The sequence below is a fragment of the Delphinapterus leucas genome, chromosome X, assembly GCF_059928025.1.
Source record: "Delphinapterus leucas isolate spDelLeu-1000000601 "Yukka" chromosome X, BTC_Dleu_Yukka2, whole genome shotgun sequence".
NCBI lineage: Eukaryota > Metazoa > Chordata > Mammalia > Artiodactyla > Monodontidae > Delphinapterus > Delphinapterus leucas.
This window is the reverse complement of record NC_143150.1, coordinates 15,740,854-15,768,158: the sequence shown is the minus strand read 5'-3', so window position 1 is coordinate 15,768,158 and position 27,305 is coordinate 15,740,854. Positions and strand designations below refer to the sequence as shown.

At 40.6% G+C, this 27,305-nt stretch overlaps 1 protein-coding gene across 7 annotated transcripts in view; it reads right to left on the bottom strand.

Moving 5' to 3' along the window:
* Positions 1-27,305, bottom strand: part of ARHGEF6 (Rac/Cdc42 guanine nucleotide exchange factor 6) — a 118,756-nt gene that overhangs the window by 40,792 nt on the left and 50,659 nt on the right. For 6 of the 7 annotated variants that reach the window (XM_022554327.3, XM_022554325.3, XM_022554329.3 and 3 more), the window contains 4 exons: positions 21,728-21,798; positions 6,118-6,212; positions 2,814-2,909; positions 1,191-1,313 (listed from right to left, as the gene is read on the bottom strand). In XM_022554327.3, the coding sequence (XP_022410035.1) occupies positions 1,191-1,313; positions 2,814-2,909; positions 6,118-6,212; positions 21,728-21,798 (385 nt within the window). The remainder of the gene's footprint in view (positions 1-1,190; positions 1,314-2,813; positions 2,910-6,117; positions 6,213-21,727; positions 21,799-27,305) is intronic. The other variant, XM_089904056.1, reaches the window with a different exon arrangement.

Genomic DNA, 27,305 nt, shown 5'->3' with positions numbered 1-27,305 from the left:
ACAAGAGTTCACAACTTTCATCAGGGAAGTAAAATTCACCTTCAAGTAGGACCTACTGAATTCTACCTTCAAAATGCCCTTACATAACAGTTCTATAAAGCCAATCAAGCTCCTAATGAACCAGGACAAAGCCAAAGTTTCCATCACTTCTGAGGGTTGTTGTCACCCACTGTTCCAGCCTGGGTCTGGGAGTACAAGTCAAATTAAGAGAAGAATAATCTTTTCAGTCTTGAGCAGCCTCCAGAATCATGTCGGTTCTGAATCTAGTCTCCGAGTTCAGTCATAAGAGACTCTGTGTGTTGGTCTTCCTATTGTCCCACCTGGATTCCTATAGCACATGGCTTCAAAGTCCAAACTGTGTCTTCAAGCCTATCCTACAGAATTCTGGCCCAGATGAATGTATCAGTGAATGTGTCAAGGGTGAGTCGTCAGAGTGTAAGGAAGGGTAGGAGAGATGTGAGCTTATCTGGGTCCCTTGTAAGGACTCTTAAAGGAGATACTGTGCTGCTGTTCTCCATGAATCTGAAACAATTTATATTCATGTATAATTGTCATCAGAGACCTTTGCTTAGAGTACCTGACACCCAGTTCACAGGGTTAGTTTCCTTCCACCTTTCCCTGCTGATACCTGCCTTTTAGCCATATTACTACTTGAGACTTCCTCTACCAGACAAAGGGAGAGTGAAAAAGAGATGAACCTAGGCAGCTTAGCTCTGCAGCAACTTGGATAAAACATTCACTGGGATGGGGAAGGCTAAACCATTGGCTCTGAATAGAATTTTACTTCAAGAAAGCCTTCCCTGACCCTTCGTTCACTCCACACTTTGATACCATGTTCAAAGTCTCACAGCTTCCTTTTAATTACCCTTTTCTAATACAACATGTTTACAACATTTAATTTCATGTCTATTTCTCTCAAGAGTCTATGCTCCATGAGGGAAGGGACCTTCTCTTCCTTGTTCACCACTGTATCCCCATCAGCTACTATAGGACCTTGCACATAGTAGGTGCTCAATAAATTATTTGTTGCATGAATGGACAATAAATCCATATAACAATGAATCAATTTCTGGTATGATGAATGGGGATAATCAAGAGTTCAGTGGGAGATCTTGGATTTCCAAATGAGGTAGTCCTGGGAAAGGATATCATTGCAAAGCAGCTTTTTGGGGAAAATGTTAATGATTTACCTGTGCTGGGTGAGTACATTTACAGCTGAAGGATGATTTGCACAGTAAGCCAGATACATAGATTTAAAATGAGGCATGAGGTTCAGTAGACAACCACCTACTTTGTGTTGGTTTTCTGGAAACCTGTAAGCAAAACAGGTGAAACACAGAATGTAAAATAGGAAACGGGATAAAGGAAGATGATTCCAATTAAACCTGGCAACACGCAAACCTTATGAATTCTTTTGCCAAAGTTAAAAAGAAACTTCTATATTATAACCATTTTATCTATGAAATGCAAGTTCTTGGCCACTGTTTTAAACTCTAGCCACCAAACATAGCTCCAATATATAGGGTCAGATACTTATTTGGAATTACTAGGGTTTTTTAAGATGCTTATTCAAATTATAATATTCAAATTTAGCCAGGCACACTAAATATACTCTTGACTAATTTGCATGAAGTTCAAGTACAGACAAAACTAACTGAATCCAAAAATGACACATCACAAAGGAGTATTATGTAGTCTTGGTGGCCTGGTGTTGCTAGGCAAGGTGACATCCAGATGTTTAGAATTACATGGCACCCATTTTAGTTTGCAGAAAAATCAAAAAAACACAAGAAAGAAAAAAAATTACTCGGAATTCCACCATTCAGAGATATTTATTATAACAATGTTGGCATATTCCTTGGACTCTCTTCTACATGTTTCCATATAAAATGAAAAGCAAAGATTACAAATCTAAATAGTAATCTGCTCTTCTCACTTAGTCACCATCTTTCCATACCAATAATATGGATCCCTATCAGCATTTGCAGTGGTTCCTCAGGTCTCTTTACAGGGGGTTCTCACCAGCTTCGTCCCTGGACAACCACCCGTGTCTCATTAAGCTCAAGAAACAGGCAATTGCCCCAAATTCCCTATAGACGATGAAAGTCACCAATTCTCCGAGATCCACTACTTGGAAAACGAATCTTGCTCCAGAAACATATTGCCTGATGATCATCACAGTTCATTCTGCACTTCAACGAGCTAGCTAGCCATCAATGCTGCGTTGTGGTTCACATAAAGATATTACTTGGGGCTTCCTTGGTGGTGCAGTGGTTGAGAGTCTGCCTGTCGATGCAGGGGACGTGGGTTCGCGCCCCGGTCTGGGAAGAGCCCAAATGCCGCGGAGTGGCTGAGCCCGTGAGCCATGGCCGCTGAGCCTGCGCGTCCGGAGCCTGTGCTCCGCAACGGGAGAGGCCACAGCAGTGAGAGGCCCGCGTACCGCCAAAAAAAAAAAAAAATTACTTAGAAAAGTAATTCGCAATGTACAAAAGAAAAATATCTAATCGATGACAAGGGCATCCTCCATGGTCGATTCAGACCTTATTTGTCAATATGATTTTTAAATAAAGTGAGAAATAACTGACCAGATGTAGAGTCCTGATAAGCAACTAGTGGGTTGACTCTGTGAGTACCACCACCTAGTAGATTTTCTCTGTACTGGGGCAATTTATCAAAGTTGGAATAAATGTATAAATGCATAATAACTGCATAAATATCAAGTGCCCCTACCTAAGACAACAGTTAAAAGAAAACAAAACACACCAAAAAACCCAATGTTGCTAGCTATCCTGATGGCGACGTGCGACACTTACTTTGAACATTCTTCCAAGGCTTGGCAGAGCGTCTGTTGAAACGTGCATACTTCCTCGAAGTTTCCCAATAAAGATGTAAATTCCACAGTACTCAGACTGAAAAATATATATATGTAGTTTCAGTGAAGAGAACTTGGGGATGACTCTAGTTATCTATCTCTAGTCTAGTTAGCTGATAGTTTGCTAGTAACTGGCAAATGGGAGAAGGGAAGCAATCCCTATACTTTAACTTTAGGTTTTTAATTGACACCAACTCTGATCTCAAGCAACTTTCTAAAGCTTCTTTCCTTGATTTCCCTTTTCCATAACAAGAATAATGATCCTAAAGAAAATGAGTGTTTATAAGGGACATTTAGGTATTTTACAAAGCAAGGAGTAAATGAATAACAAGTGCTTAACATCTAAGCATCTACAGAGAACAGATTGGTGGTCGCCAAAGGGGGGGGAGGGGGGTGGAATGGGGGTCAAAAGGTTCAAGCTTCTAGTTATAAAATAAGTAAGTCATAGGGATGTAATGTACAGCATGGTGACCATAGTTAATAATACTGTACTGCATAGTGGAAAGAGTTGCTGAGAGAGGAGATCTTAAAAGTTCTCATCACAAGAAAAAAAAATTTGTAACTGTGTGTGATGATGAATGTTAACTAGATTTATTGTGGTGATCACTTCACAATATATACAAATATAGAATCATTACACCGTACACCTGAAATTAATATAATGTTATATGTCAAATACATCTCAAAAAATATCTAAGTATCTAAATGGGTAGAATACATCATAGCTGGGAATAAGTGTAAAAACTTTTGAATACTCTCCTCTAGAGGAGCTGGGAAAGTTAATTGAAAGACATTACATGTGCTATTCATAAATCAACTAAAGGAAATCTTGAGCGGAAATAGGAGGGAAGAAAATAGTACTGATGTGTTTGTTTGCTTTTGGAATGGAATGGAGTCAAACACAAACTGAACCATTTTAATCCAGTGCCTCTGTACTAAGAATTTTCTCATCCTTTCTTCCCCTACCAAATAATAGGTGATAAAAACAAGAGCCAGCACTAATACAGCGCTTAACACTGAGGTAAGCATTTTACAAATAACAACTCATCTTAACCTTACAACAACTTTATGAGGTAGGTACTATTGCTGTCTCTGTTTTACACATAGGGAAATCTAGGCACAGAGAGGTTAAAGCAAATCAGCCAGAGTCCCAAATCCAGTGAACGGTGAAGCCAGAATTTGAACCCAAACATTCTAGCTCCAGAGTCCATGCTCCTAACCACTTTTTTTTTTTTTTTGTGGTACGCGGGCCTCTCTCTGCTGTGGCCTCTCCCGTCGCGGAGCACAGGCTCCGGATGCGCAGGCTCAGCGGCCATGGCTCACGGGCCCAGCCGCTCCGCGGCATGTGGGATCTTCCCGGACCGGGGCACGAACCCGTGTCCTCTGCATCGACAGGCGGACTCTCAACCACTGCGCCACCAGGGAAGCCCCTAACCACTTGTTGAGAGAAAACTTTTCTGAAGATTTACTTAAAAGGCCAATGTCTGCCACATGTTCTTTCTCCTTAATAATACAAGAGGAGGGTTTCCAGGAGAGTAATTTTTGCTGACAAAGAAAAGGAAGACCCAAAAAGACGTTACCAGTAACCCCTAGAGTATAAAAAGCACCCAGTTCCTCTGCTCTGATGCCCTCCTGAACCACAAGCTGGAAAACCCCTCTCATGGGTGTCAAAAGTGAAACCCTTTAGCCAGCTTCCCTGGCTGCTGTTCCCCCATAGCAGCAAGAACCTGACTGGGGGCTTATCTGGACCTTTCAGGATCAAACAATAAACAGTCCCCTTTGCTCAAATCACTTTGGGGTCTACAAGGCAGAACCAATGGGAAGTGACTAGAACTGCATTTTGAATTTCCTTGGGAACAGTGCAGTTCTGACTCGGGTCTCTCATCTCCTCTGCCGTGGCTCTTTTCTTTTCCTTTGACTATTTCTTGATTGCTAATCAGTCACTCCTCCATTTGAAATCTTACCATCTTCGCTGCCAGGGTTACCACTTCAGTTCCCCTCTCCTCCTCTGCCTGTCACCTCTAGAACACGGAACCACATTTTACTCGGTGGCAGGAGATGCAGTGGGTTGAGTCTGGCCACTGACTGACCGTGTGATGGGCAGGACAGTGAGCCTCTCTGGACTTTGTTTTTTTTTTATTTATTCAATGAGGATAGTCATTTCTTCCAGGGCACTAGACCCAATGATTCACTGAGGTTCCATTCAGCTCTAAGGGCTATGATTCACAGAGCACTTCATGTTTCACATAATAATAACAAAAGCCACTTTGTTGTTGATCATTTAAACTCTGACAAAACACAGGAATACAAAATCCTTTCATACTGAAGTAAGATTCCCATAGTGCCATGAAAATAACCGAGTAGGAAATTTAACAGGACATTATGCCTAAGCAAGCATTATTTAGGAAAAGGGAGAAAATAGTTAAATACATTAAACTTATTTAAGCCTGAAGCCAACAGTTTAGGCAATTGTTTGGCAAAAATAAACTCTTAAACTGAGGTACAAGAAGAAGTTTTTGTCCTCCATTCTATGTATCGACTGCTAAATTTACCATTTGACTTATAGATCATAATCTCCAGTAAAGTTTAATCCATTAAAATAAAAAACACACATAAATGCAGTTAGCTATTATTTGTTACATATGCCAGGCCTACAAGCACTAAAAAATGAACGGTCAATATTTTTCTTTTGTGAAAAGTAAGTTTTCAATTCAGGCCTTCAGATTTCTAAGACCAGGATAAGGTATGAATATTTTTAACGCCTCTTTCTCATTCACTTTTGCCTGGTGAAATACTGGCTTGAATTGCTCTTAGGAAGATTCACAAAATGCCACGCTTTTTCCATTCTGGGAGCGTGGGAAAGAGTTTCTGCCGTGGCAAGCCAAGGTCAGAGCGAGCACAAGAATTTCCAGTGTCTGTGCTTTCTGCATAAAAACACCAGCAAGTCCTTTTTCTGGAAGGTAAAACTAGATGTATCACTTCTAAAACGTACAAGATAAAAATGGTGACAGACAGAAAGGCAGATCGGCTCATTCCCTCCACAGCCAGAAGAGAAAGAAAGCCAAGCTCTCCAAAAGCTACATCTTGCACAATTTCTGTTGCCCTGACCATGTTCTTGGCAACCTGTGATCTGTGGAAATTCTTCTAAAGGGCAAAATCAATTATTCAGTGACGTAAGAGTAATGACTCCATCTACTGACATTATCTTGCTTTGCTTAGCGAGAGGTTTAAAATATAAATCTTACTTGTTATTGGACTGCAGCGGTCTTAAGTAAGTAACAAGAAGAGACTGAAGTTCTTTAGCATACTCTTTTTCAGTGTCCAAGATATTCTGTAACACCTATGGAGAAACAAAGGTCAAGGTATTGTAACTGTCAGAAAAGTCCAAGGTAAAATAGAGTTTTAGATCTTTTAACCAAATTATCAGGAAAAAAAAGTCCTATTTATTCAGCTAGCACTGTAAGTAAGGAGCACAAAATCTGAATGCACTTTGTTTCATTCTAGTAAACTACTCTAATAATTGCATGACAACTGGTTATACTGCATAACTCATACGAACACATTTTTTCAGAATTACCCATAATTGGAGGGGCCTTGCCATTTACACAGTACTACTCAGAATGCTTTCATGTGCTTTAAATCATTTTATCCTCAGCAAAGGTCTCAGCTAACAAAGGATCATCATTCCCATTTTATGGATGAGGAAATTGAGACCAGCTACCTCAAGACATAGAGATTCAGTGTCAGGATAATTTCATGATAACTGATGTCAAACATCAAAAAAGATTTTTTTATATTATGTTCTTGAGAAAATCTTTAGGTGACAAAATCTGAGGACGCTGAATTTTTAAGCAGTTAAAGCTGGCTTTTTAATAAAGGTAAAAAGTGCTAGTATGAACATTTCAAAGAGAAAAAGAAGCTGAAATGTGAGGAATTTAACAAGGAAAATGATGCTTACCAGTATTATTAATGATAGCCAAATGAAAATCCTATCGGCAAAACAACCAATGTACAGGTCCACAACTTCTCTGCCCCCACCAACCCTGGGGTCACACCTCATTTCCCAGCCTCTTCTGGAGGCAGCTATAACCTTTATTCTAGGCTCCTAGAGATCACCAAGTTAATATTTTGGTGTATTTTCTCTCATATCTCCTAATCCATTCAACACAAATTTACTGAGTGCCTCCTTGGTGCCAAAGGCCATGCCTGTCCTTAGGGAGTTTCTACTCTGTCTTCAGAGGGAGCCATTAAACACGGGCTCACAAGACAATGTGAAGCATTCTTAGCCAGGAGAAGCCCCTTAGCCTACCAATATGCCAGACATATACTCACAAGACAGTGCAAGATGATCTGCTATTGACAGGTGGAGTGGACAAAGCAATTGGAGGTCCAGGTAGCTGTGGGTTTTTTAGGAAACAACTGGACTGGAAGGTGGTCATCCAGGCTCTGCTACCAACGGACAGGTTGCTTCAGTTTTAAGGTTCATCTCAGATTGTGACATCTCACCTACCTCAGGGACCATTGTGAAGAGGTAAGTGTGAGACACTGTACAGGTAGGTGCTGGGTGAGCTGGGAAACAGTCCCTCCAATTTAAGGGGTTAAAAAAGGTTTCTCAATGGCAGCACTATTGATATTTCAGAGCAGATAGCTCTTTGTTGTGAGCAGATGCCCTGTGCACTGTAGGATGTTTAACAACATCCCTGGCATCTACCCACCAGATGTCAGTTGCATGCCACCCCCTACCCCATTATGACAACCAAAAATGTGTCCAGACATTGCCAGATGTCACCTGAAGGGCAATATCACTCCTAGTTGACAAGGACATAGGCCACAGTGTGGCTTCAAAAGCTAGGGCTTAAGTTGTAGCCCCTCCTCCCAGCCACTCATGTCTACTTTCAGTTTCTCTATTCCTCAGGGAGGAATGCCTACTCTCTAAAGGTGTAAGTGTATATTTAAGGGCCTGGAGGTACCAGTGCTCTGTGCAATTAATCCAGGAATGGAACAGAAATGTTACCCCTATAGAAAGTCGAAGCACAACAAAGGAAATTAGAAACTATCTTGAGATGAATAAAAAAGAAAACACAACATCAAAACTTATGGGATGAAGTTAAAGCAGTTCTTAGAGACTGTAAATAGCTGTGAATGCCTACATCAAAAAGAAGAAAGAGGACTTCTGGTTTCCAGTCCAGCATTTAAGGCATTTGGAAGTCATCACTCCATCCTAAAAGCAAGTAAACAGTTGAACAACTAGAAAAAAACTTTGCTTACATCTGTCAGGGAATTGAGGTCACAGGCAAAAATGGTACACTTAAAATTGGAGAGACAGAAAGGCAGATAGAGAATCATAACTTGCTGGACCAGAAGACCATGAGCAGAAGCCTCCGTGGGAAGTGGTATCAGGGTAGGAAAACCTGAACTGTAATTGATGAATTGCTGGGGGCTCAGTGCAGAAACATCTGAGAGTTAAAAACTCTAGGGGGTCCAGTCACAGAGGAGCACACCCACACTTCTGTGACATTTACCTCCAGAAGCTGTACCAGGTCATCACAATGAAGATAGGAGGAGAATCTCCCTTGTGCTTCAGGAGAGGGAAGGGAAAAGTAGCCATTTTGAAATTTACCAGAGCATTCTGTTCTTCATAACAAGGTCTGCCCTCAAGAGAGAAAGTATTTTACCAAACCCTAACCTATTGGGGTTTTATCAGAGCCTAATATACTTAGGGGAAGAGAAATACCCTACTCCAGCTCCCTCTAGCCATCCTGTCCTATCTAAGGGAGGGGAAAAAAGACTGAGAAACACTGCTGCAGTTCACAATCTAGGGACATAAGCTCATCAAAAGCCTGAGACCTAATCATAGGACTTGAGAACACTTCCCCTGACCCCATACCTTACCACCATATTACTAAAGGCCTATTTACTGCAGTTCCTCTTACCTAGTACATCACATCTGGCTTCCAACAAAAAATTACAAGGCATATGAAAAGGTAAAAAAACACAGTTTGAAGAGACAGAGCAAACATTAGAACCACAATCAGATATGGTAGGAATATTGGAATTATCAGACCAGGATTTTAATATAACAATGATTCATATGCTATGGGCTTGAATGGAAAAAGTAGACAACATGCAAGAACAGATGGGTATTGTAAGCAGGAATAAATACTGAGAAGGAATAAAAATGAAATGCTAGAGATCAAAAACACTCTAATAGAAATGAAGAATGCCTTTGATGGGCTTGTTAGTAAACTGGACCACTGAGGATAGAAGCTCTGGGCTTGAGGATGTGCCAATAGAAACTTTCAAAACTGAAAAGCAAACAGAAAAAAACCCTGAAAAATGGAACAAAATATCTAAGAACTGTGGGACAACATCTAAAGGTGTAACCTATGTGTGATGAGAATACCAGAAGGAGAATAAAGAGAGAAAGGTACAGAAGAAATATTTGAAACGACAATGACTAAGAATTTCCCCAAATTAATGTCAGACACCAAGCCACAGATCCAGGAAGCTCAGAGAAAACCCAGCAGGATAAATGCCCCCCCCTGCAAAATGTCCCCTAAGCACACCATATTCAAACTCCAGAAAAATCAAAGATAAAGAAAAAAAATCTTGAAAAAAGCCAGAGGATAAAAATACTTTACCTACAGAGAAGCTAAGATAAGAACTATACGTGACTTGTCAGAAAGCATACAAGCAAGAGTAGAGTGGTGTAAAATAGTTAAAGTGTTGGGGGAAAAAACCCCCACCAACCTGGAATTCTGTATCTTGTGAAATTTTCCTTCAAAAGTCAAGCAAAAATAGACTTTCTAGGACAAACAAAAATTGAGGGAATTTTCTGGCCAGCAGACCTGCTTTGCAAAAAGTGGGTTTTTTTTTTTTAAAGTTCAGAGAGGGATTTCCCTGGTGGTCCAGTGGCTAAGACTCCGTGCTCCCAATGCAGAGGGCCCAGGTTCAATCCCTGGTCAGGGAACTAGATCCCACATGCTGCAACTAAGAGTTCGCATGCCACAACGAAGATCCCACCTGCTGCAACTAAGACCCAGCACAGCCAAATAAATAAATATTTAAAATTTTTAAAAATTAAAAAAATTAAGTTCGGGTGGGATAGGGAGGGTGGGAGGCAGATGCAAGAGGGAGGGGATATGGGGATATAAGTATACGTATAGCTGATTCACTTTGTTATACAGCAGAAACTAACAGAACAATGTAAAGCAATTACACTCCAATAAAAATGTTAAAAAAATAAAATAAAAAATAAAGATCAGAGAGAAAGAAGATGTTATAGGTTAGAAACAGATCTACATAAAGAAAGAAAGCATGAAAGAAGGAATAAGTGAAGATCAAATAAAAACTTATTTTTCTGTAAATCAACTACACCTCAATAAAAAACTTTTATTTTTCTTCTTAATTGATCAAACAGATAACAGTTTGTTCAAAATAATAATAGAAACAATGTATTAGATTTTATATATATATATATATAAAATGCTTATGTGTGCTTATGTATAAGTGAAATGAATGACAGCAATGATACAAGGGGTAGGAAGGAGGGATTAGGAACACTTTGTTATTGTAAAGTACTTGCACTTGTACCTGTGAAGCAATACAGTGTTATTTGAAAGTGGACTTGGACTAGTTCTAAATGTATATTGCAAACTCTAGGGCAATCACTAAAAAAGTAAAAAAAAAAATTCTAAAACTACACAAGCTACCAAAACTGACTCACAAAGAGGTAGAAAATCTGAATATCTCTATAACAAGTAAAGAGATTGAATTAATATTCAAAACAACTTCCCATAAGTTAAAGCCCAGGATGAGATTGCTTTATTGATTAATTCTACCAAAATTTTAAAGAATTCACATCAATCCTTCACAAACACTTAAAATCCTGGAAAAGAAGAATGTACAAAGTTAGAGTGTATACTTCTCAATTTCAAAACTTACTAAAAAGCTTCAGTAACAAGACAGTTTAGTACTGGTATAAAATAGATATATAGACCAATGGAATAGAATTGAGAGTCCAGAAATGAACTCATGGTGAACTTATTTTTGACAAGAGTGCTGTGAACTTCCAATAAGGAAAGAAAAGTCTTTTCAAAAAATGGTTCTGGCTAAATGGGAAAAGAATTTGATAAAGAATAGATACATGTATATGTATAATTGAATCACTTTGCTGTACACTTGAAACTAACACAACATTGCTAATCAACTATACTCCAATACAAAATAAAAAGTTTAAAAAAAAGGTATATAAAAAGTGGTGCTGGGACTTCCCTGGTGGTGCAGTGGTTGGGAATCCACCTGCCAATGCAGGGGACACGGGTTCGATCCCTGGTCCAGGAAGATCTCACATGCTGAGGAGCAACTAAGCCCGTGCGCCACAACTACTGAGCCTGTGCTCTAGAGCCGGTGAGCCACAACTACTGAGCCCACGTGCCACAACTACTGAAGCCCACGCGCCTAGAGCCCGTGCTCCGCAACAAGAGAAGCCACCGCAATGAGAAGCCCGTGCACCGCAAAGAAGAGTAGCCTGCACTCTCCGCAACTAAAGAAGGCTCACGTGCAGCAACAAAGACCCAACGCAGCCAAAAATAAATTAAATAAATAAAAACAACCAAAAAACAAACACAAAAAACACATGTACCCTTTGATTGTGCAATCCCTCTTTAAAGAAAAAAAAAGTGGTGCTGGGACCACTGAATAACTACATACAAAGAAAGAATTTGCACTCCTACTTCACACCATATACAAAAATTAACTCAAAATGGATTCAAGAGTTAAAACTACAAAACTCTTAGAAGAAAACAGAGGAGGAAATCTTCCTGATTTTGAATTCAGCAATGGATTCTTGGATGACACCAAAAGCACAAGCAACAAGAGAAAAAATAGATAAACTGAAATTCATGAAAATTGAAAACTTTTATGTATCACAGGACATTATCAAGAAAGTAAAAAGACAACCCACAGAATGGGGAAAATATCTACAAATCATATATTTGAAAAGGTTCTACTATTCAGAATATATAAAGGACTCTTACAACTCAACAATAAAAATAATCAGTTAAAAGTTGGCCAAGGATTTAAATAGACATTTCTCCAAAGAAGATATACAAATGGCCAATAAGCGCATAAAAAGATACTCAACATAGTTAACCATTAGGGAAATGCTAATCTAAACCACAATACTACTTCACACTCATTAGGGTGGCTATAATCAAAAGAAAAAAATAGAAAGAACAAGTGTTGGTGAGGGTGTGGAGAAACTGGGACCCTCATACATTGCTGGTGGGAAAGTCAAAAATTGTAACTGCTGTGGAAAAGTTTGGCAGTTCCTCAAAAAGTTAGAGTTATTATATGACCCAGTAATTCCACTCCTAGAGAAATGAAAACATATGTCTGTGTAAAAATTTGCACATCAATTTTCACGGCAGCATTATAAATAATAACCAAAAAGTGGAAATAATCCAAAGGTCCATAAACAAAACCTGGTATACATCCATAATATGGAAGATTTATTCCGTCATTAAAAGCAATGAAGGGACTTCCCTGGTGGTCCAGTGGTTAAGAATCCGCCTTCCAATGCAGGGGACACAGGTTCGATCCCTGGTCGGGAAACTAAGATCCCACATTGCTGCGGGGCAGCTAAGCCTGTGCACTCTAGAGCCTGCGCACCACAACTAAAGAGCCCGCGCACTGCAACTACAAGCCTGCATACCACAACGAAGATCCCGCATGCCGCAACTAAAACCCGACACAGCCAAATAAATTAATTAATTAAAAAAATACTTTCCTTCTTTAAGAAAAAAAAATGAAGTACTGATACATTCTACAACATGGATGAACCTTGACAATATTATGCTAAAAAAGAAGTCAAACACAAAAGAACAAATATTGTATGATTCAATTTATATGAAACATCCAGGATAGGGAAGACCCATAGAGACGGAAAGTCGATTAGTGGTTGTCAAGGGCTGGAGGGAGTGACTACAAACGGGTACAGGGTTTCTTACTGGGGTGATGAAAATGCTGGAAAGTAAGATGGTGGTGATCATCACACAACTCTGTTAATTTACTAAAAATCAGTGAATTGTACACTTTAAAGTGGTGATTTTTGTGCTGTGTGAATTATGTGTCATTATAGTTGTTATTTTAAAGTCAAAGCACAAATTTCTCATCTGTTAATAGAAACTTTTCTGTTTTTTCTCTGACTCCAAGTCCTCATCCAGTAGTGTCCTTCCAAACTCAAATGTGTCCATTGTTAGCGGTCTCTGCCCAGCTGGGCTGCTGTTCATTGCAATGTGTTAAATAATCATTTATACTCATGCTCAGCACTAGGATTCATTTTTTTATTCTTAAAAATGGAGAGAGCTGCACTAGAATTCAAGAGTACCACATTGTATTAAGAGGTAAAACTCATACGCAGACTACCGTTTTAGCAACATTTGTCTACAGTATTTGTATTGGAGGAAAAAGAGGATGGTGGCCTGGCTTCCCACTTATGTTCAGGAGAGAATGAAGTCATCTCATCATCTCCTTTGTTCACATTTTTCTAAAGAGACCATGTCTGGTAATGAGCCATCTCACATCCTCAACCTTGCTTTCAAGCACTGTTGTCTGTAACTGTCACACTACCCAAAGTATAATGTCCATTGAAAAAGAAGAAAAACAAAGTAAAAAAGAAAACGAAACAAAACAGTCATTGCCTGAGGGAATTTTAAAATTAGAAAATTCACGGACATTATTTATATCAAAAAATGTGATTTTTAAGACAATTAAACATCACTGCTTTAATTCCATGGTTGCTATAATTCAACATTCCTCCCCCCATTGAAACAGTTTTATTATTTTAACTTCCTTTAAAATGCTATCACAGGTAGTTCCTTTAAGAGAAAGCACTAAGATGTTGCAAGAAAGGTGCCAACTGTCCTGCTCCAGTGGATTTATTTGCTAGGCGAAGCAGCACACTTTCTAAGGGTTCCATCTGTGCTGGAACCACTCATATGGGACAAACGGAGGTAGGAAGGCAGACACTCCCTGCTGCCTTTGAGTTAAGTTCTGGAGAGCTGAATGGAAACATACACTAAACTCATATTGTTGCAAGTCTTGAGGGTGGCTAAATGCTGACTTTACAAGCTAAATTGACACAAGTGATTAATGAGTCCTTCATTAAATAATGCAAAATTTGTTTGAATGATGATGCACCAAATAGCATTGCCCTTGCTGTGGTTTGATTAGTGGAAATGCTCATCAGGGTGGATGCCTGGGATTCTCTCCCAAATTCACTTGGATTTTTATTGCTTTCCTCAATCTCAGAAGACCAACTGATGAACTGCGGAGACTGGTTCTTTATTTTTCAGGCCACAGGGCATCTACTGTAAAAGGATAAAAAGGGAAGCAGACAGAGAAGGCTATGTGTTCCCAAACAGAAGGCCTCAGTGGTGAGTCAGAACGCAAACAGTTTGGCAGGCCAACCAACTTCGGAGCAGTACAATCTGATCGAGATGAAATCCACTCAAATACTAAAATGGACTGTGTCCAGACATTGCCTTTGCCTCTCTGACTCCATCTTCACAAGGACAACAGACTATCCTTTTGCTCAATTAACCTCTGACTAAATTCAGAATAAAACAGATGGTGAGAAGCCATAGAAAAAAGAGGTGGAGGCCTTTTGTACCTCCATCCTGGGCTATTGATTTTCCAGTAAAATATATTTCCTCCATTTCCTGGAAAGGCTTTAGAGTGAGTTCACTTTTATAACTCTGTTTTCCATAAGGGAACAAGTCATATAGGTCTGAAGAAATTATTTTAAGAGGCTAAAATGCATAAACAAAAGCTGGAAACAGAGATACATCCCACGATAAAGGAGGATTATAATGGCCCCAGGAAACCTTAATCTAAGCAAAACCATCATATTATAGGAATTCTGAGATAAGTATGATGCCTGCAAAAACGGGTTCATGTTGGTAAACTCCTAGAAGATGGGTAAAGGTAATACACTACGGTATTTTTGTCATATTTGACGTATATGGCAGAAGAGCTCGCCTGTTTACATTCAAGTGCAGTGATCAATTTCACCCCCTCCAGGTCCTTGGTTTTCACAAAACAAGCAGCACTCTTGCCCTGTTATGGACAGATTCTGCAAAACAGAGATGAACTCTGAAAACTCTTGTCACCTCCCTGACCTCAGATGGAAGATATGGATGAGTTAGGCAGGAAATGGGTAGGTAAAAAAGAATAGGGGATATAGAGAAGGAATAACTGGATAGATGTGTAAGGTAGTTTAGGCTGGTGGTTTTAAAAAAGGGAGGGTGCACAGAGGTTTTTTAGGGCAGTGAAATTACTCTGAACAACACTGTAATGGTGGATACGTGTCATTATACATTTATCCAAACCCATAGAATGCCCAACACCAAGAGTGAATGGTAATGTAAACTCTGGCCTTTGGTGCTAATGATGGGTCAATGTATGTTCATCAGTTGTCACAAATGTCCCACATTGGTGGGAGATGCTGATCCTGGGGGAGCCTGTGCATGTGTGTGGGTAGGTGGTATACAGGACATCTCCAACCTTTGGATCAATTTTGCTGTGAACCTAGAACTGCTCTAAAAAATAAAGTTTCTTTTAGAAGGGTAGATAAGCACTAGAAACGCAGAGAAAATTCAGGGTGGGAGCAAGTGGGTAAATAGATGAGTGAGAGAGAAAAGGGGGGTAAACAGAAGATGGGTGGCAGAAGCAAGAACTACAGGAGGCTTCCTGGGATTCTGATGTGATTGAACGGGTTTCAGATTTCTTCCCACCATTCCGACCGCACGGAGGTTCTGGTAAGACATCTGCCACACGTTACAATAAAGGAGAAGAAAGTTAGAAAAAATAAATAATACTGGCCCTTACTGATTATATTTTCCTATTTGGATGTAGGGAAATGTCATCTCTCACTTTGCAGCTAGATGCTCATCCCCAGAGTTCAGTACAGGCAGACCTCGTTTTATTGCGTTTTGCTTTATTGTGCTTCACGGATATTGTGGGTTTTCCACAAATGGAAGGTTTGTGGCAACCCTGCATCAAGCAAGTCTATTGGCGCCGTTTTTCCAACAGCATTTGCTCACTTCACGTCTCTGTGTCACTTTTGGTAATTCTCGCAATACCCCAAACTTTTTCATTATTATTATATTTGTTATGTGACCAGTGATCTTTGATGTGACTATTGCAAAAAGATTACAACTCGCTGAAGGCTCAGATGTTGGCGAGCATTTTTTAGCAATAAAATTTTTTTAAATAAGGTGTGTCCATTGTTTTTTAAGACAATGCCATTGCACACTTAACAGACTACAGTAAAGTGTAAACATAACTTTTATATGCACTGGGAAAACAAACAACTCATGTAACTCGCTTTACTGTGATGGTCTGGAACTGAACTGGCAATACCTTCGAGGTGTGCCTATATTAGGATTATTGTGAGTCTGGCCTATTTGTGGCAGCACGAGGGACTGCATTCTTACATTGGGCTGCACCAGTTGCAATAAATAAGAATTTCACCCTCCGAGAGGCATTTTGATGGGGATAGAAGAGAACGCAGTCCATTCTGTGACCTGCAGGGACAGACTGCAGGCACGCACATTCTTGCCTGGATGAATGTGCTCACAGGGTTCCCCCTGCCTGACTTCCCTTCCAGCTCTTCTCTGCTTATCTAAGTCCTGACATGGCGTCAATCCTCTCTCCCATTCAACCTTTCCCTTTATTGGTTCTCAAATTTTAGTTTAGTGAGTATCAGCTCACCTGGGGGGGATGGAGAGAAGGGGGCTGAGGGGGTGTTAAAAATGCTGTTTCCTGGGACCTATTGCCAGAGATTCTGATGTAACAAGCCAGATGTGGAGACCAGATATCTGCAGTTTTAACAGTCTCCCTGGGGGCTTTCAAATGCAAAAGATCCCCCAACCACATTTGGAGCAACTCATTTTAGGACAGTTTATAACTTGACATCACTGTCTGCCACGTGGCTTATACCATCATGTCTGTCCTGTCTTCCCAGTGAGACCATGGGTGCCAAGACCTAAGCACTGCATGCAAATTAAGCCTGACAACTAAGCTACATAGATTCCTCTTTCTTTTCTTTTCTTTTTTTTTAGTTTTATTGAGGTCTAATTGACAAATAAAAATTGTATATATTCAAGGTATACAACTTGATATTTTGATATATGTATACATTGTGAAATGATCACTACAATCAAGCTAATTAACACATCCATCACCTCTCACAGTTACCATTTTCTATTGTTGTGCTTATTATTATTATTTATTTTTTAATCCCTCCTGGCATGTAACATCAACTTACAATAGGCAAAGAGAGCCAATGAGAAGATTATTAGAAAAATAATTCAGAGAAAATGATATGCTTTTCCTCAGTAGTGAGAGTTTAACAAATGGCAGTGAATTCTGAGGACAATGAAGGAACCAAGGTCAGGAGCAGCAAAAGCCTCTAGGCTGCCATGTCCCTAAAGGATGAGCTAAACTCTCATTCAAAACAACGGGCCAGGAGAGGCCAAGCCTCAGTTAGATGCATTAAACATGCCCCTCTGAAGAAGGCAGGAAGGAAGGAAACTACTTTTTGACATGTACTGTTTACATTATCATTCAGTGCTAAATATTTTGTATTTTGTTGATGACTTCCTTTTAATCCAAGGTTTTTTGAGCTTTAAAAAAAAAATGCCTCATGGTAGATGCAGGTCTGAGTTGGGTACCCCATGCCACTTGTGATGACACCGGAGAACTTCTAAACATTTCAAAACTGATGTGCCACCAGAAGCATATCGAGGCCTAAACGGGGATGAAATCAGCAGACAATCCCTTGGAAACCTGAAAAAGGGGAGAGAACGTCTGCAGACTTGCAAATTCCAAGAGGTCTCTATCCTGCCCAAGTTTACAGGATACAACAGTTAATTTTATGTGTCAACTTGTCTGGGTCACGAGGTGCCCAGATTAAATAATATTTCTGGGCATGTCTGTGAGGGTGTTTCCAGATGAGATGAGCCTTTGAATCAGTAGCCTGAGTAAAGCAGATTGCCCTCCCCAATATGTGTAGGCATCATCCAATCTGTTGAGGGCCCATATAGAACAAAAAGGTGGAGGAAGGGAGAATTTGCTCACTCTACCTGACTTCTTGAGCTGGGACATCAGTCTTCTACCCAAGGACTGGAATTTACACCATTAGCTCTCCTGGTTCTCAGGCCTGTGGACTTGTACTGAACTACACCGCCATCTGTCCTGGGTCTTCAGCTTACACATGGCAGATCGTGGGACTTCTCAGCCTCCATAATCACGGGAGCCAATTACTTACAGTAAATCTCTTTATATGGATCCTGTTGGTTCTGTCTCTCTGGAGAACCCTGACTAATACACATGACCAAAATAAAGGAAGCATTTGGACTAGCAAGGACTCGCTGAATGCAAGAGCATAAGAACAGGTCTGGTCAGCGACAGTATTGTCAGGGTCTGAGAATAGAAAAATCTCCATGAAGGAGAAATAATGAAGAATACATAATTTCTGTTTAAAATAAACACACACACACACACACACACACACACACGTCATAGGCAATATATATGTATATATGCACACACGTGTGCACACACACGCACACGCACACACACACATAGACATCTACCTCAAAGAAAGATTGTCATGAGATTCACCAAGATGTTAATAGTGATCATCTCTGAGTGGTGGGATTACAGGTGATATTTATTTTCTTCTTTATACTTTTCCTGAACTGTCTGATTTTTTAAAAAATCATTGTTTACATAATGTTATGTAGTCAGAAATGAAATACTTTCTGTTTTTAAAAAAATGAAGTAAAAATCAGTCACTACTGCCCTTATAGTACTAGCAACAGAAAATGTCTACAATTAATGACTCTTAGAGAGGATAAGAGTTAATATAAGATCATATGGGAAATAAAATTTGTTACATTTTTACCAAAGAAAAAAAGATCAGATGGGGACGTCTTACATGTGGGTGAACTTGATTTTCCAGGTCTCCAAATACTGTGGGTGAGCTAGAATTATTTTGGTTTGTCTAAGGTATTCAACACAGATTGGGAGGGCAATCAGAACACTCAGAACATATTTTGAATTAGTTGCTGCTAAAAATTTGCCTAAATACTCAAAAATGTGAATTAGAAAAGAACACCAGCAATCAACCCAAATCCCTTCACATGCATATCTAGTTACAACAACATGTCTAACTGGTCTCAATAATTCAGCAATATTTACACCACAGCTCTACAGTTCCTTCCCAGGCCATCATGGGCTCTCCAAGACCTTCTGTTTTATTAAGTTTGGTTTGAGACGAAATCTATCAAAATTTAAATACATATATATATTTTTTGGCTCAACAATTTAACTTCTAGGAATCCACCTCACAGATCTTTATATACTTTGCCAAAGTTACACATATAGGATGTTCACTGCAGAATTGTTTATAATTGTGAGGAACTGGAAATAATGTACATGAACTCCAACAGGAGATGGGTGATAGAAACTACAGTACAGGGGCTTCCCTGGTGGCACAGTAGTTGAGAATCCACCTGCCAATGCAGGGCACATGGGTTCGAGCCCTGGTCCAGGAAGATCCCACATGCCACGGAGCAACTAAGCCCATGCGCCACAACTACTGAGCCTGCACTCTAGAGCCCACAAGGCACAACTACTGAGCCCGCATGCTGCAGCTACTGAAGCCTGCACACCCTAGAGCCCGTGCTCCACAACAAGAGAAGCCACCACAATGAGAAGCCCACGCACCGCAGCAAAGAGTAGCCCCCGCTCGCCATGACTACAGAAAGCCTGCGGGCAGCAAAAAGACTCAACACAGCCAAAAATAAAATTAATTAAAAAATAAAAAAGAAACTACAGTACGTCCAGAGTTGGTATATAGTATATTTGGGGTCTACATAACGCCCATAAGAATCACAGAGGTTAGTCTGCCTTGGATAATCCCAGCATTTTAAATTTGTAGACTCAGCAGAGGCAGAGAGAGACTGAAAGCAGAGCGATGGTGTGCTCCAGGTCCGCAGGGAGAAGCAGCTACGGTAACACTTTCACCTACCGTTTGACTGTGCCCTTCCGTTAAAAATTAAACCCTTGGGGGTCGCCTGGAAGCTAAAAGTGGTCAGAACCAGAGGCAGGGGGGAATTATGTGAAGGTGGTCAAAAGGTACAAACTTGCAGTTATAAGATAAATAAGTACTAGGGATGTAATGTACAACATGATAAATAGAATTGACACTGTTGTATGCTCTTTATGACAGTTGTTGAGAGTAAATCCTGAGGAGTTCTCATCAGAAGGAAAACATATTTTTTTATTTTTTAAATTTTGTAACTCTATGAGATGATGGATATTCAATGACTGATTGGGGTCATCATTTCATGATGTATGTAAGTCACATCATTATGCTGTACACCTTAAACTTACACAGTGCTGCATGTCAATTATATGTCAATAAAACTGGAAGAAAAAAAGGAAATAGAAGGTAAATAAATAATTGAAAATGATATAATGTTAAGTGACAACTCAGGACACAAATTGTGTATATAGTATGATTGCAACTATGTAATGATATATAGCTACATAGGTGTAGGAAAAAAAGGCATCAAAATATTGCCAGTTTAAAAAGAAAAAGTGATCAGGGATGAAGAGAGAAGGGAGCCTAGCTCTGTTGGGTAACGTTTTAACCTCGGAAGGTTAGAGGAAGAACAGTGACAAAATTATCCCCTATGATTATTGTCCAGGTTACCTATGAAGCTCCTACTTGATTTTTCATGCCAACTACTGTTCATGTCATCATTACAGAGCAAATTCACTGAAGAATGAAATTCCATTTTTTGAAACCAAATGTATAGAGAGGTTTAAAAACTGTTTAGGGACTTCCCTGTCAGTCCAGGTGATTAGGACTCCACACTTCCACTGCAGGGGGCACGGGTTTGATCCCTGGTCGGGGAACTAAGATCCCACAAGCCACATGGTGTGGCCAAAAATAAAATAAAATTTAAAAATAAAAATAAAAACTGTTTATCCATGGACACAATGAAAGGAGCACATAGTACAAATGCACATAGAGCATTGGGTGAAAAGTGAAACTGTACTTCAGCTGTGATGGGGAAGATGACAGGGATACTAGACAGGGAGACTTAGAGGTCATGATGACTTGACCTTTTCATTGCTGACTGGGCCAAGTCTGGAAAGGAGACATGGAGGAAAGCAGAGAGTAGATTAAGGAAAAGGATACGATTTCTTTTTCAAATGGGAACTTATTTTGAGTATTGCACATGCCCTATTTATAGCTAATATATTTTGACATATCTGTGTTCAAGCCAGAGCCATCTCATTCCTCCCTCTGTGCCAAAGGGCAGTCTTCCCTTTGGGCTCTCCTCAAGAACAAGGTTGATAATATTTCAGAGGCTATCGTAACTGGTTGATTGATTCTAAAATAAAATCACAGTATGCAATCACTTAAAACATATTGCATTAGAGGAACTTGGGAATTCACCTCCTAACTATCTGGTAAGGCTAGATCTAACTGCTAAATTTCCCCATAATGTCTACATATTAGCTGATTTCTCTTTTGCTGCAGTTTAGTAGACCTTGCTCTGAACCTTTGTGCTACCCTTGAATTTCTCAGTACAGTGGTTGTAAAACTTCTAGACATCTGTAACAAGCCTACAAATAAAAGAGCTCCACTGTCATTAGTGGAGACCCTTGCAATGCAACTTTCTCCAGTCTTCCACTGGTGTCGCCTCAACACATCAGTGGTTCTCCATGTAGAGAGTCAAGAAAGTTTTGGTTCATCATCTGAACACTCACCACAGTATAATAATTCTTGGTAAGTGGAGTAGTTTCAAATCCTTTGACAGCCTTGGGGGAGAGAGGTCTCTCTGTGAAAAAGACATTTAAATTATGTTAATATTATACAGGTGTAAGATGAACAGTTTATAACATAGGGCAACTAACATACTATAAATATTGTCAAGTGGAAGGCTCAATGGAAATGTACATTCCCAAATAAGTGAAAGTATAATCTTACTAAACTACAGCTGGTCAAGCTAGAGTTTCTTTTTTTTTTTTTTTTTTTTTTTGCGGTACGCGGGCCTCTCACTGCTGTGGCCTCTCCCGTTGTGGAGCACAGGCTCCAGACGCGCAGGCTCAGCGGCCATGGCTCACGGGCCCAGCTGCTCCGCGGCATGTGGGATCTTCCCGGACCGGGGCACGAACCCGTGTCCCCTGCATCGGCAGGCGGACTCTCAACCACTGCGCCACCAGGGAAGCCCTAGACTTTCTTAGTGACAGGGTCAAGGCAAGAATTTCAGTTCCAGTTTGGGCTGTTTCTTCACTCCAGTCTGCCTCTCCATTCAACTTATTCAAAACAGATAAGCAAAGACAATGCTAACCAAATATGTATATTTGTATCTTGCAACTTACTATACAAGAATAATAGCAGCCATCCTTTCTTAGGGCTGTCTATTGTGCCAAAAACAAAATAATCAGAATCTTTAATACACTGAAAACTAGCAGAAAATTCTTCTTTTATGTATCATTTTAATATCATTATGCTGTGCTATAAAAAGATGCCTTTATTTTACAAAGTTCATCTTACCCATATATACACTAATATGTATAAAATAGATAACTAATAAGAACCTGCTGTATAAAAAATAAATAAAATAAAATTCAAAAAAACAAGCCATTTAGGTTATAGATTCTCACTACACCTAATACCCTCTCTGAATTTTGCAAAGTGGTATTACTCAGGTACCAAGGGCCTAGAGAAGAAAGAAGATTTGGGAGAATATGCAGCATGTCCCTGCCTCTATATAAGACTTCTTGGTTTCACAGCCAAACACTAAGCTGCTTTAACACCCCCTAAGATTTTATTAGATAATTCAAATAATTTTAGTGCCACATCTCTATATGTGGTTTCTGATGAGTTCTATGAGTAAGTAAACACACACTTCTGTCATACAGTATTTAAAGAAATATAGTTTATATAATAAATACTATATCTAGTACAATAACCCACAATTTTATTAGAACTGAAAATCCTAAACAGGCCTGACTAGTTTTCAGAATATCCTATACTAGCCCCTCTCAAACACCACAGTACTCTGTGGCATATATTTACACTCTAAATGAAATAAATCTAGGGGCTTCCCTGGTGGTCCAGTGGTTAAGAATCCTCCTGCCAATGCAGGAGACAGGGGTTCGAGCCCTGGTCCGGGAAAATCCCACATGCCGCAGAGCAACTAAGCCCATGTGCAACAACTACTGAGCCTGTGCTCTAGAGCTCGTGAGTCACAACTACTGAGCCCACGTGCCACAACTACTGAAGCCCGTGCGCCTAGAGCCCTGCTACACAACAAGAGAAGCCACCGAAAAGAGAAGCCCGCGCACGGCAACGAAAAGTAGGCCCGGCTTCCGGGAAGATGGCGGAAGAGTAAGATGCGGAGATCACCTTCCTCCCCACAGATACACCAGAAATACATCTACGCGTGGAACAACTCCTACAGAACACCTACTGAACGCTGGCAGAAGACCTCAGACCTCCCAAAAGGCAAGAAACTCCCCACGTACCTGGGTAGGGCAAAAGAAAAAACAGAGACAAAAGAATAGGGACGGCACCTGCACCAGTGGGAGGGAGCTGTGAAGGAGGGAAAGTTCCCACACACTGGGAAGGCCTTTCGCGGGCGGAGACTGCGGGTGGCGGAGGGGGGAAGCTTCGGAGCCCTGGAGGAGAGCGCAGCCACAGGGGTGCGGAGGGCAAACCGGGGAGATTCCCGCACAGAGGATCAGTGCCGACCAGCACTCACCAGCCCGAGAGGCTTGTCTGCTCCCCCGCCGGGGCGGGCGGGGCTGGGAGCTGAGGCTCCGGCTTCGGTAGGAGCGCAGGGAGAGGACTGGGGTTGGCGGCGTGAACACAGCCTGCAGGGGGCTAGTGCGCCACAGCTAGCCGGGAAGGAGTCCGCGGAAAAGTCTGAACCTGCCGAAGAGGCAAGAGACTTTTACGTCCCTCTTTGTTTCCTGGTGCGCAAGGAGACGGGATTAAGAGGGCTGCTTAAAGGAGCTCCAGAGACGGGCGCGAGCCGCGGCTAACAGCGCGTACCCCAGAGACGGGCATGAGATGCTAAGGCTGCTGCTGCCGCCACCAAGAAGCCTGTGTGCGAGCACAGGTTACTATGCACACCCCGCTTCCGGGGAGCCTGTGCAGCCCGCCACTGCCAGGGTCCCGGGATCCAGGGACAACTCCCCCGGCAGAACGCACAGCGCGCCTCAGGCTGGTGCAACGTCACGCCGGCCTCTGCCGCCGCAGGCCCGCCCCGCACTCCGTGCCCCTCCCTCCCCCCCGGCCTGAGTGAGCCAGAGCCCCCGAATCAGCGGCTCCTTTAACCCCGTCCTGTCTGAGTGAAGAACAGACGACCTCCGGCGACCTACACGCACAGGCGGGGCCAAATCCAAAGCTGAGCCCTGGAAGGTGTGGGAACAAAGAAGAGAAAGGGAAATCTCTCCCAGCAGCCGCAGAAGCAGCGGATTAAAGCTCCACAATAAACTTGATGTCTGTGGAATACATCAATACAAAACGAATCATCCCAAATTGAGGAGGTGGACTTTGAGAGCAAGATTTATGCTGTATAGCTTTGCTTCCACCATTTGTCCCAGGGTTCTATCCGTCCGTTTTTTTTGTTTGTTTCTTTGTTTTAGTTCTTTTTTCTTAATAATTATGTTTTTATTTTAATAACTTTATTATATTTTATCTTATTTTATTTTACTTTATCTTCTTTCTTTCTTTTTTCCTTCCTTCCCTCCTTCCTTCCTTCCTCCCTCCCTCCCTCCTTTCTTTCGTTCTTTCTTTCTTTCTACTTCTATTAATTCTTTCTTTCTACTTTTTCTCCCTTTTATTCTGAGCCGTGTGGATGAAAGGCTCTTGGTGCTGCAGCCAGCAGTCAGTGCTCTGCCTCTGAGGTGGGAGAGCCAACTTCAGGACACTGGTCCACAAGAGACCTCCCAGCTCTACATAATATCAGACGGCGAAAATCTCCCAGAGATCTCCATCTCAACACCAGCACCCAGCTTCACTCAACGAACAGCAAGCTACAGTGCTGGACATCCTATGCCAAACAACTAGCAAGACAGAAACACAACCCCACCCATTAGCAGAGAGGCTGCCTAAAATCATAATAAGTCCACAGACACCCCAAAACACACCACCAGACGTGAACCTGCCCACCAGAAAGACAAGATCCAGCCTCATGCACCAGAACACAGGCACTAGTCCCCTAAACCAGGAAGCCTACACAACCCACTGAACCAACCTTAGCCGCTGGAGACAGACATCAAAAACAACAGGAACTACGAACCTGCAGCCTGCAAAAAGGAGACCCCAAACACAGTAAGATAAGCAAAATAAGAAGACAGAAAAACACACAGCAGATGAAGGAGCAAGATAAAAACCCACCAGACCTAACAAATGAAGAGGAAATAGGCAGTCTACCTGAAAAAGAATTCGGAATAATGATAGTAAAGATGATCCAAAATCTTGGAAATAGAATGGAGGAAATAAAAGAAACATTTAACAAGGACCTAGAAGAACTAAAGATGAAACAAACAACAATGAACAACACAATAAATGAAATAAAAAATACTCCAGATGGGATCAATAGCAGAATAACTGAGGCAGAAGAATGCATAAGTGACCTGGCAGATAAAACAGTGGAAGTAACTACTGCAGAGCAGAATAAAGAAAAAAGAATGAAAAGAACTGAGGACAGTCTCAGAGACCTCTGGGACAACATTAAACGCACCAACATTCGAATTATAGGGGTTCCAGAAGAAGAAGAGAAAAAGAAAGAGACTGAGAAGATATTTGAAGAGATTATAGTTGAAAACTTCCCTAATATGGGAAAAGAAATAGTTAATCAAGTCCAGGAAGCACAGAGAGTCCCATACAGGAAAAATCCAAGGAGAAATATGCCAAGACACATATTAATCAAACTGTCAAAAATTAAATACAAAGAAAACATATTAAAAGCAGCAACGGAAAAACAAAGAACACACAAGGGAATCCCCATAAGGTTAACAGCTGATCTTTCAGCAGAAACTCTGCAAGCCAGAAAGGACCTGCAGGACATATTTAAAGTGATGAAGGAGAAAAACCTGCAACCAAGATTACTCTACCCAGCAAGGATCTCATTCAGATTTGATGGAGAAATTAAAACCTTTACAGACAAGCAAAAGCTGAGAGAGTTCAGCACCACCAAACCAGCTCTACAACAACTGCTAAAGGAACTTCTCTAGGCAAGAAACACAGAGAAGGAAAAGACCTACAATAAAGAACCCAAAACAATTAAGAAAATGGGAATAGGAACATACATATCGATAATTACCTTAAATGTAAATGGACTAATTGCTCCCACCAAAAGACACAGATTGGCTGAATGGATACAAAAACAAGACCCATATATTTCCTGTCTACAAGAGACCCACTTCAGGCCTAGAGACACATACAGACTGAAAGTAAGGGGATGGAAAAAGATACTTCATGCAAACTGAAACCAAAAGAAAGATGGAGTAGCAATTCTCATATCAGACAAAATAGACTTTAAAGTAAAGACTATTTGAAGAGACAAAGAAGGACACTACATAATGATCAAGGGATCGATCCAAGAAGAAGATATAATAACTGTAAATATTTATGCACCCAACATAGGAGCACCTCAATACATAAGGCAAATACTAACAGCCATAAAAGGGGAAATTGACAGTAACACATTCATAGTAGGGGACTTTAACACCCCACTTTCACCAATGGACAGATCATCCAAAATGAAAATAAATAAGGAAACACAAGCTTTAAATGATACATTAAACAAGATGGACTTAATTGATATTTATAGGACAGTCCATCCAAAAACAACAGAATACACATTTTTCTCAAGTGCTCATGGAACATTCTCCAGGATAGATCATATCTTGGGTCACAAATCAAGCCTTGGTAAACTTAAGAAAATTGAAATTGTTTCAAGTATCTTTTCCGACCACAACGCTATGAGACCAGATATCAATTACAGGAAAAGATCTGTAAAAAATACAAACACATGGAGGCTAAACCATATACTACTTCATAACGAAGTGATCACTGAAGAAATCAAAGAGGAAATTAAAAAATACCTAGAAACAAATGACAATGGAGACACGACGACCCAAAACCTATGGGATGCAGCAAAAGCAGTTCTAAGAGGGAAGTTTATAGCAATACAATCCTACCTTAAGAAACAGGAAACATCTCGAATAAACAACCTAACCTTGCACCTAAAGCAATTAGAGGAAGAAGAATAAAAAAACCCCAAAGTTAGCAGAAGGAAAGAAATCATAAAAATCAGATCAGAAATAA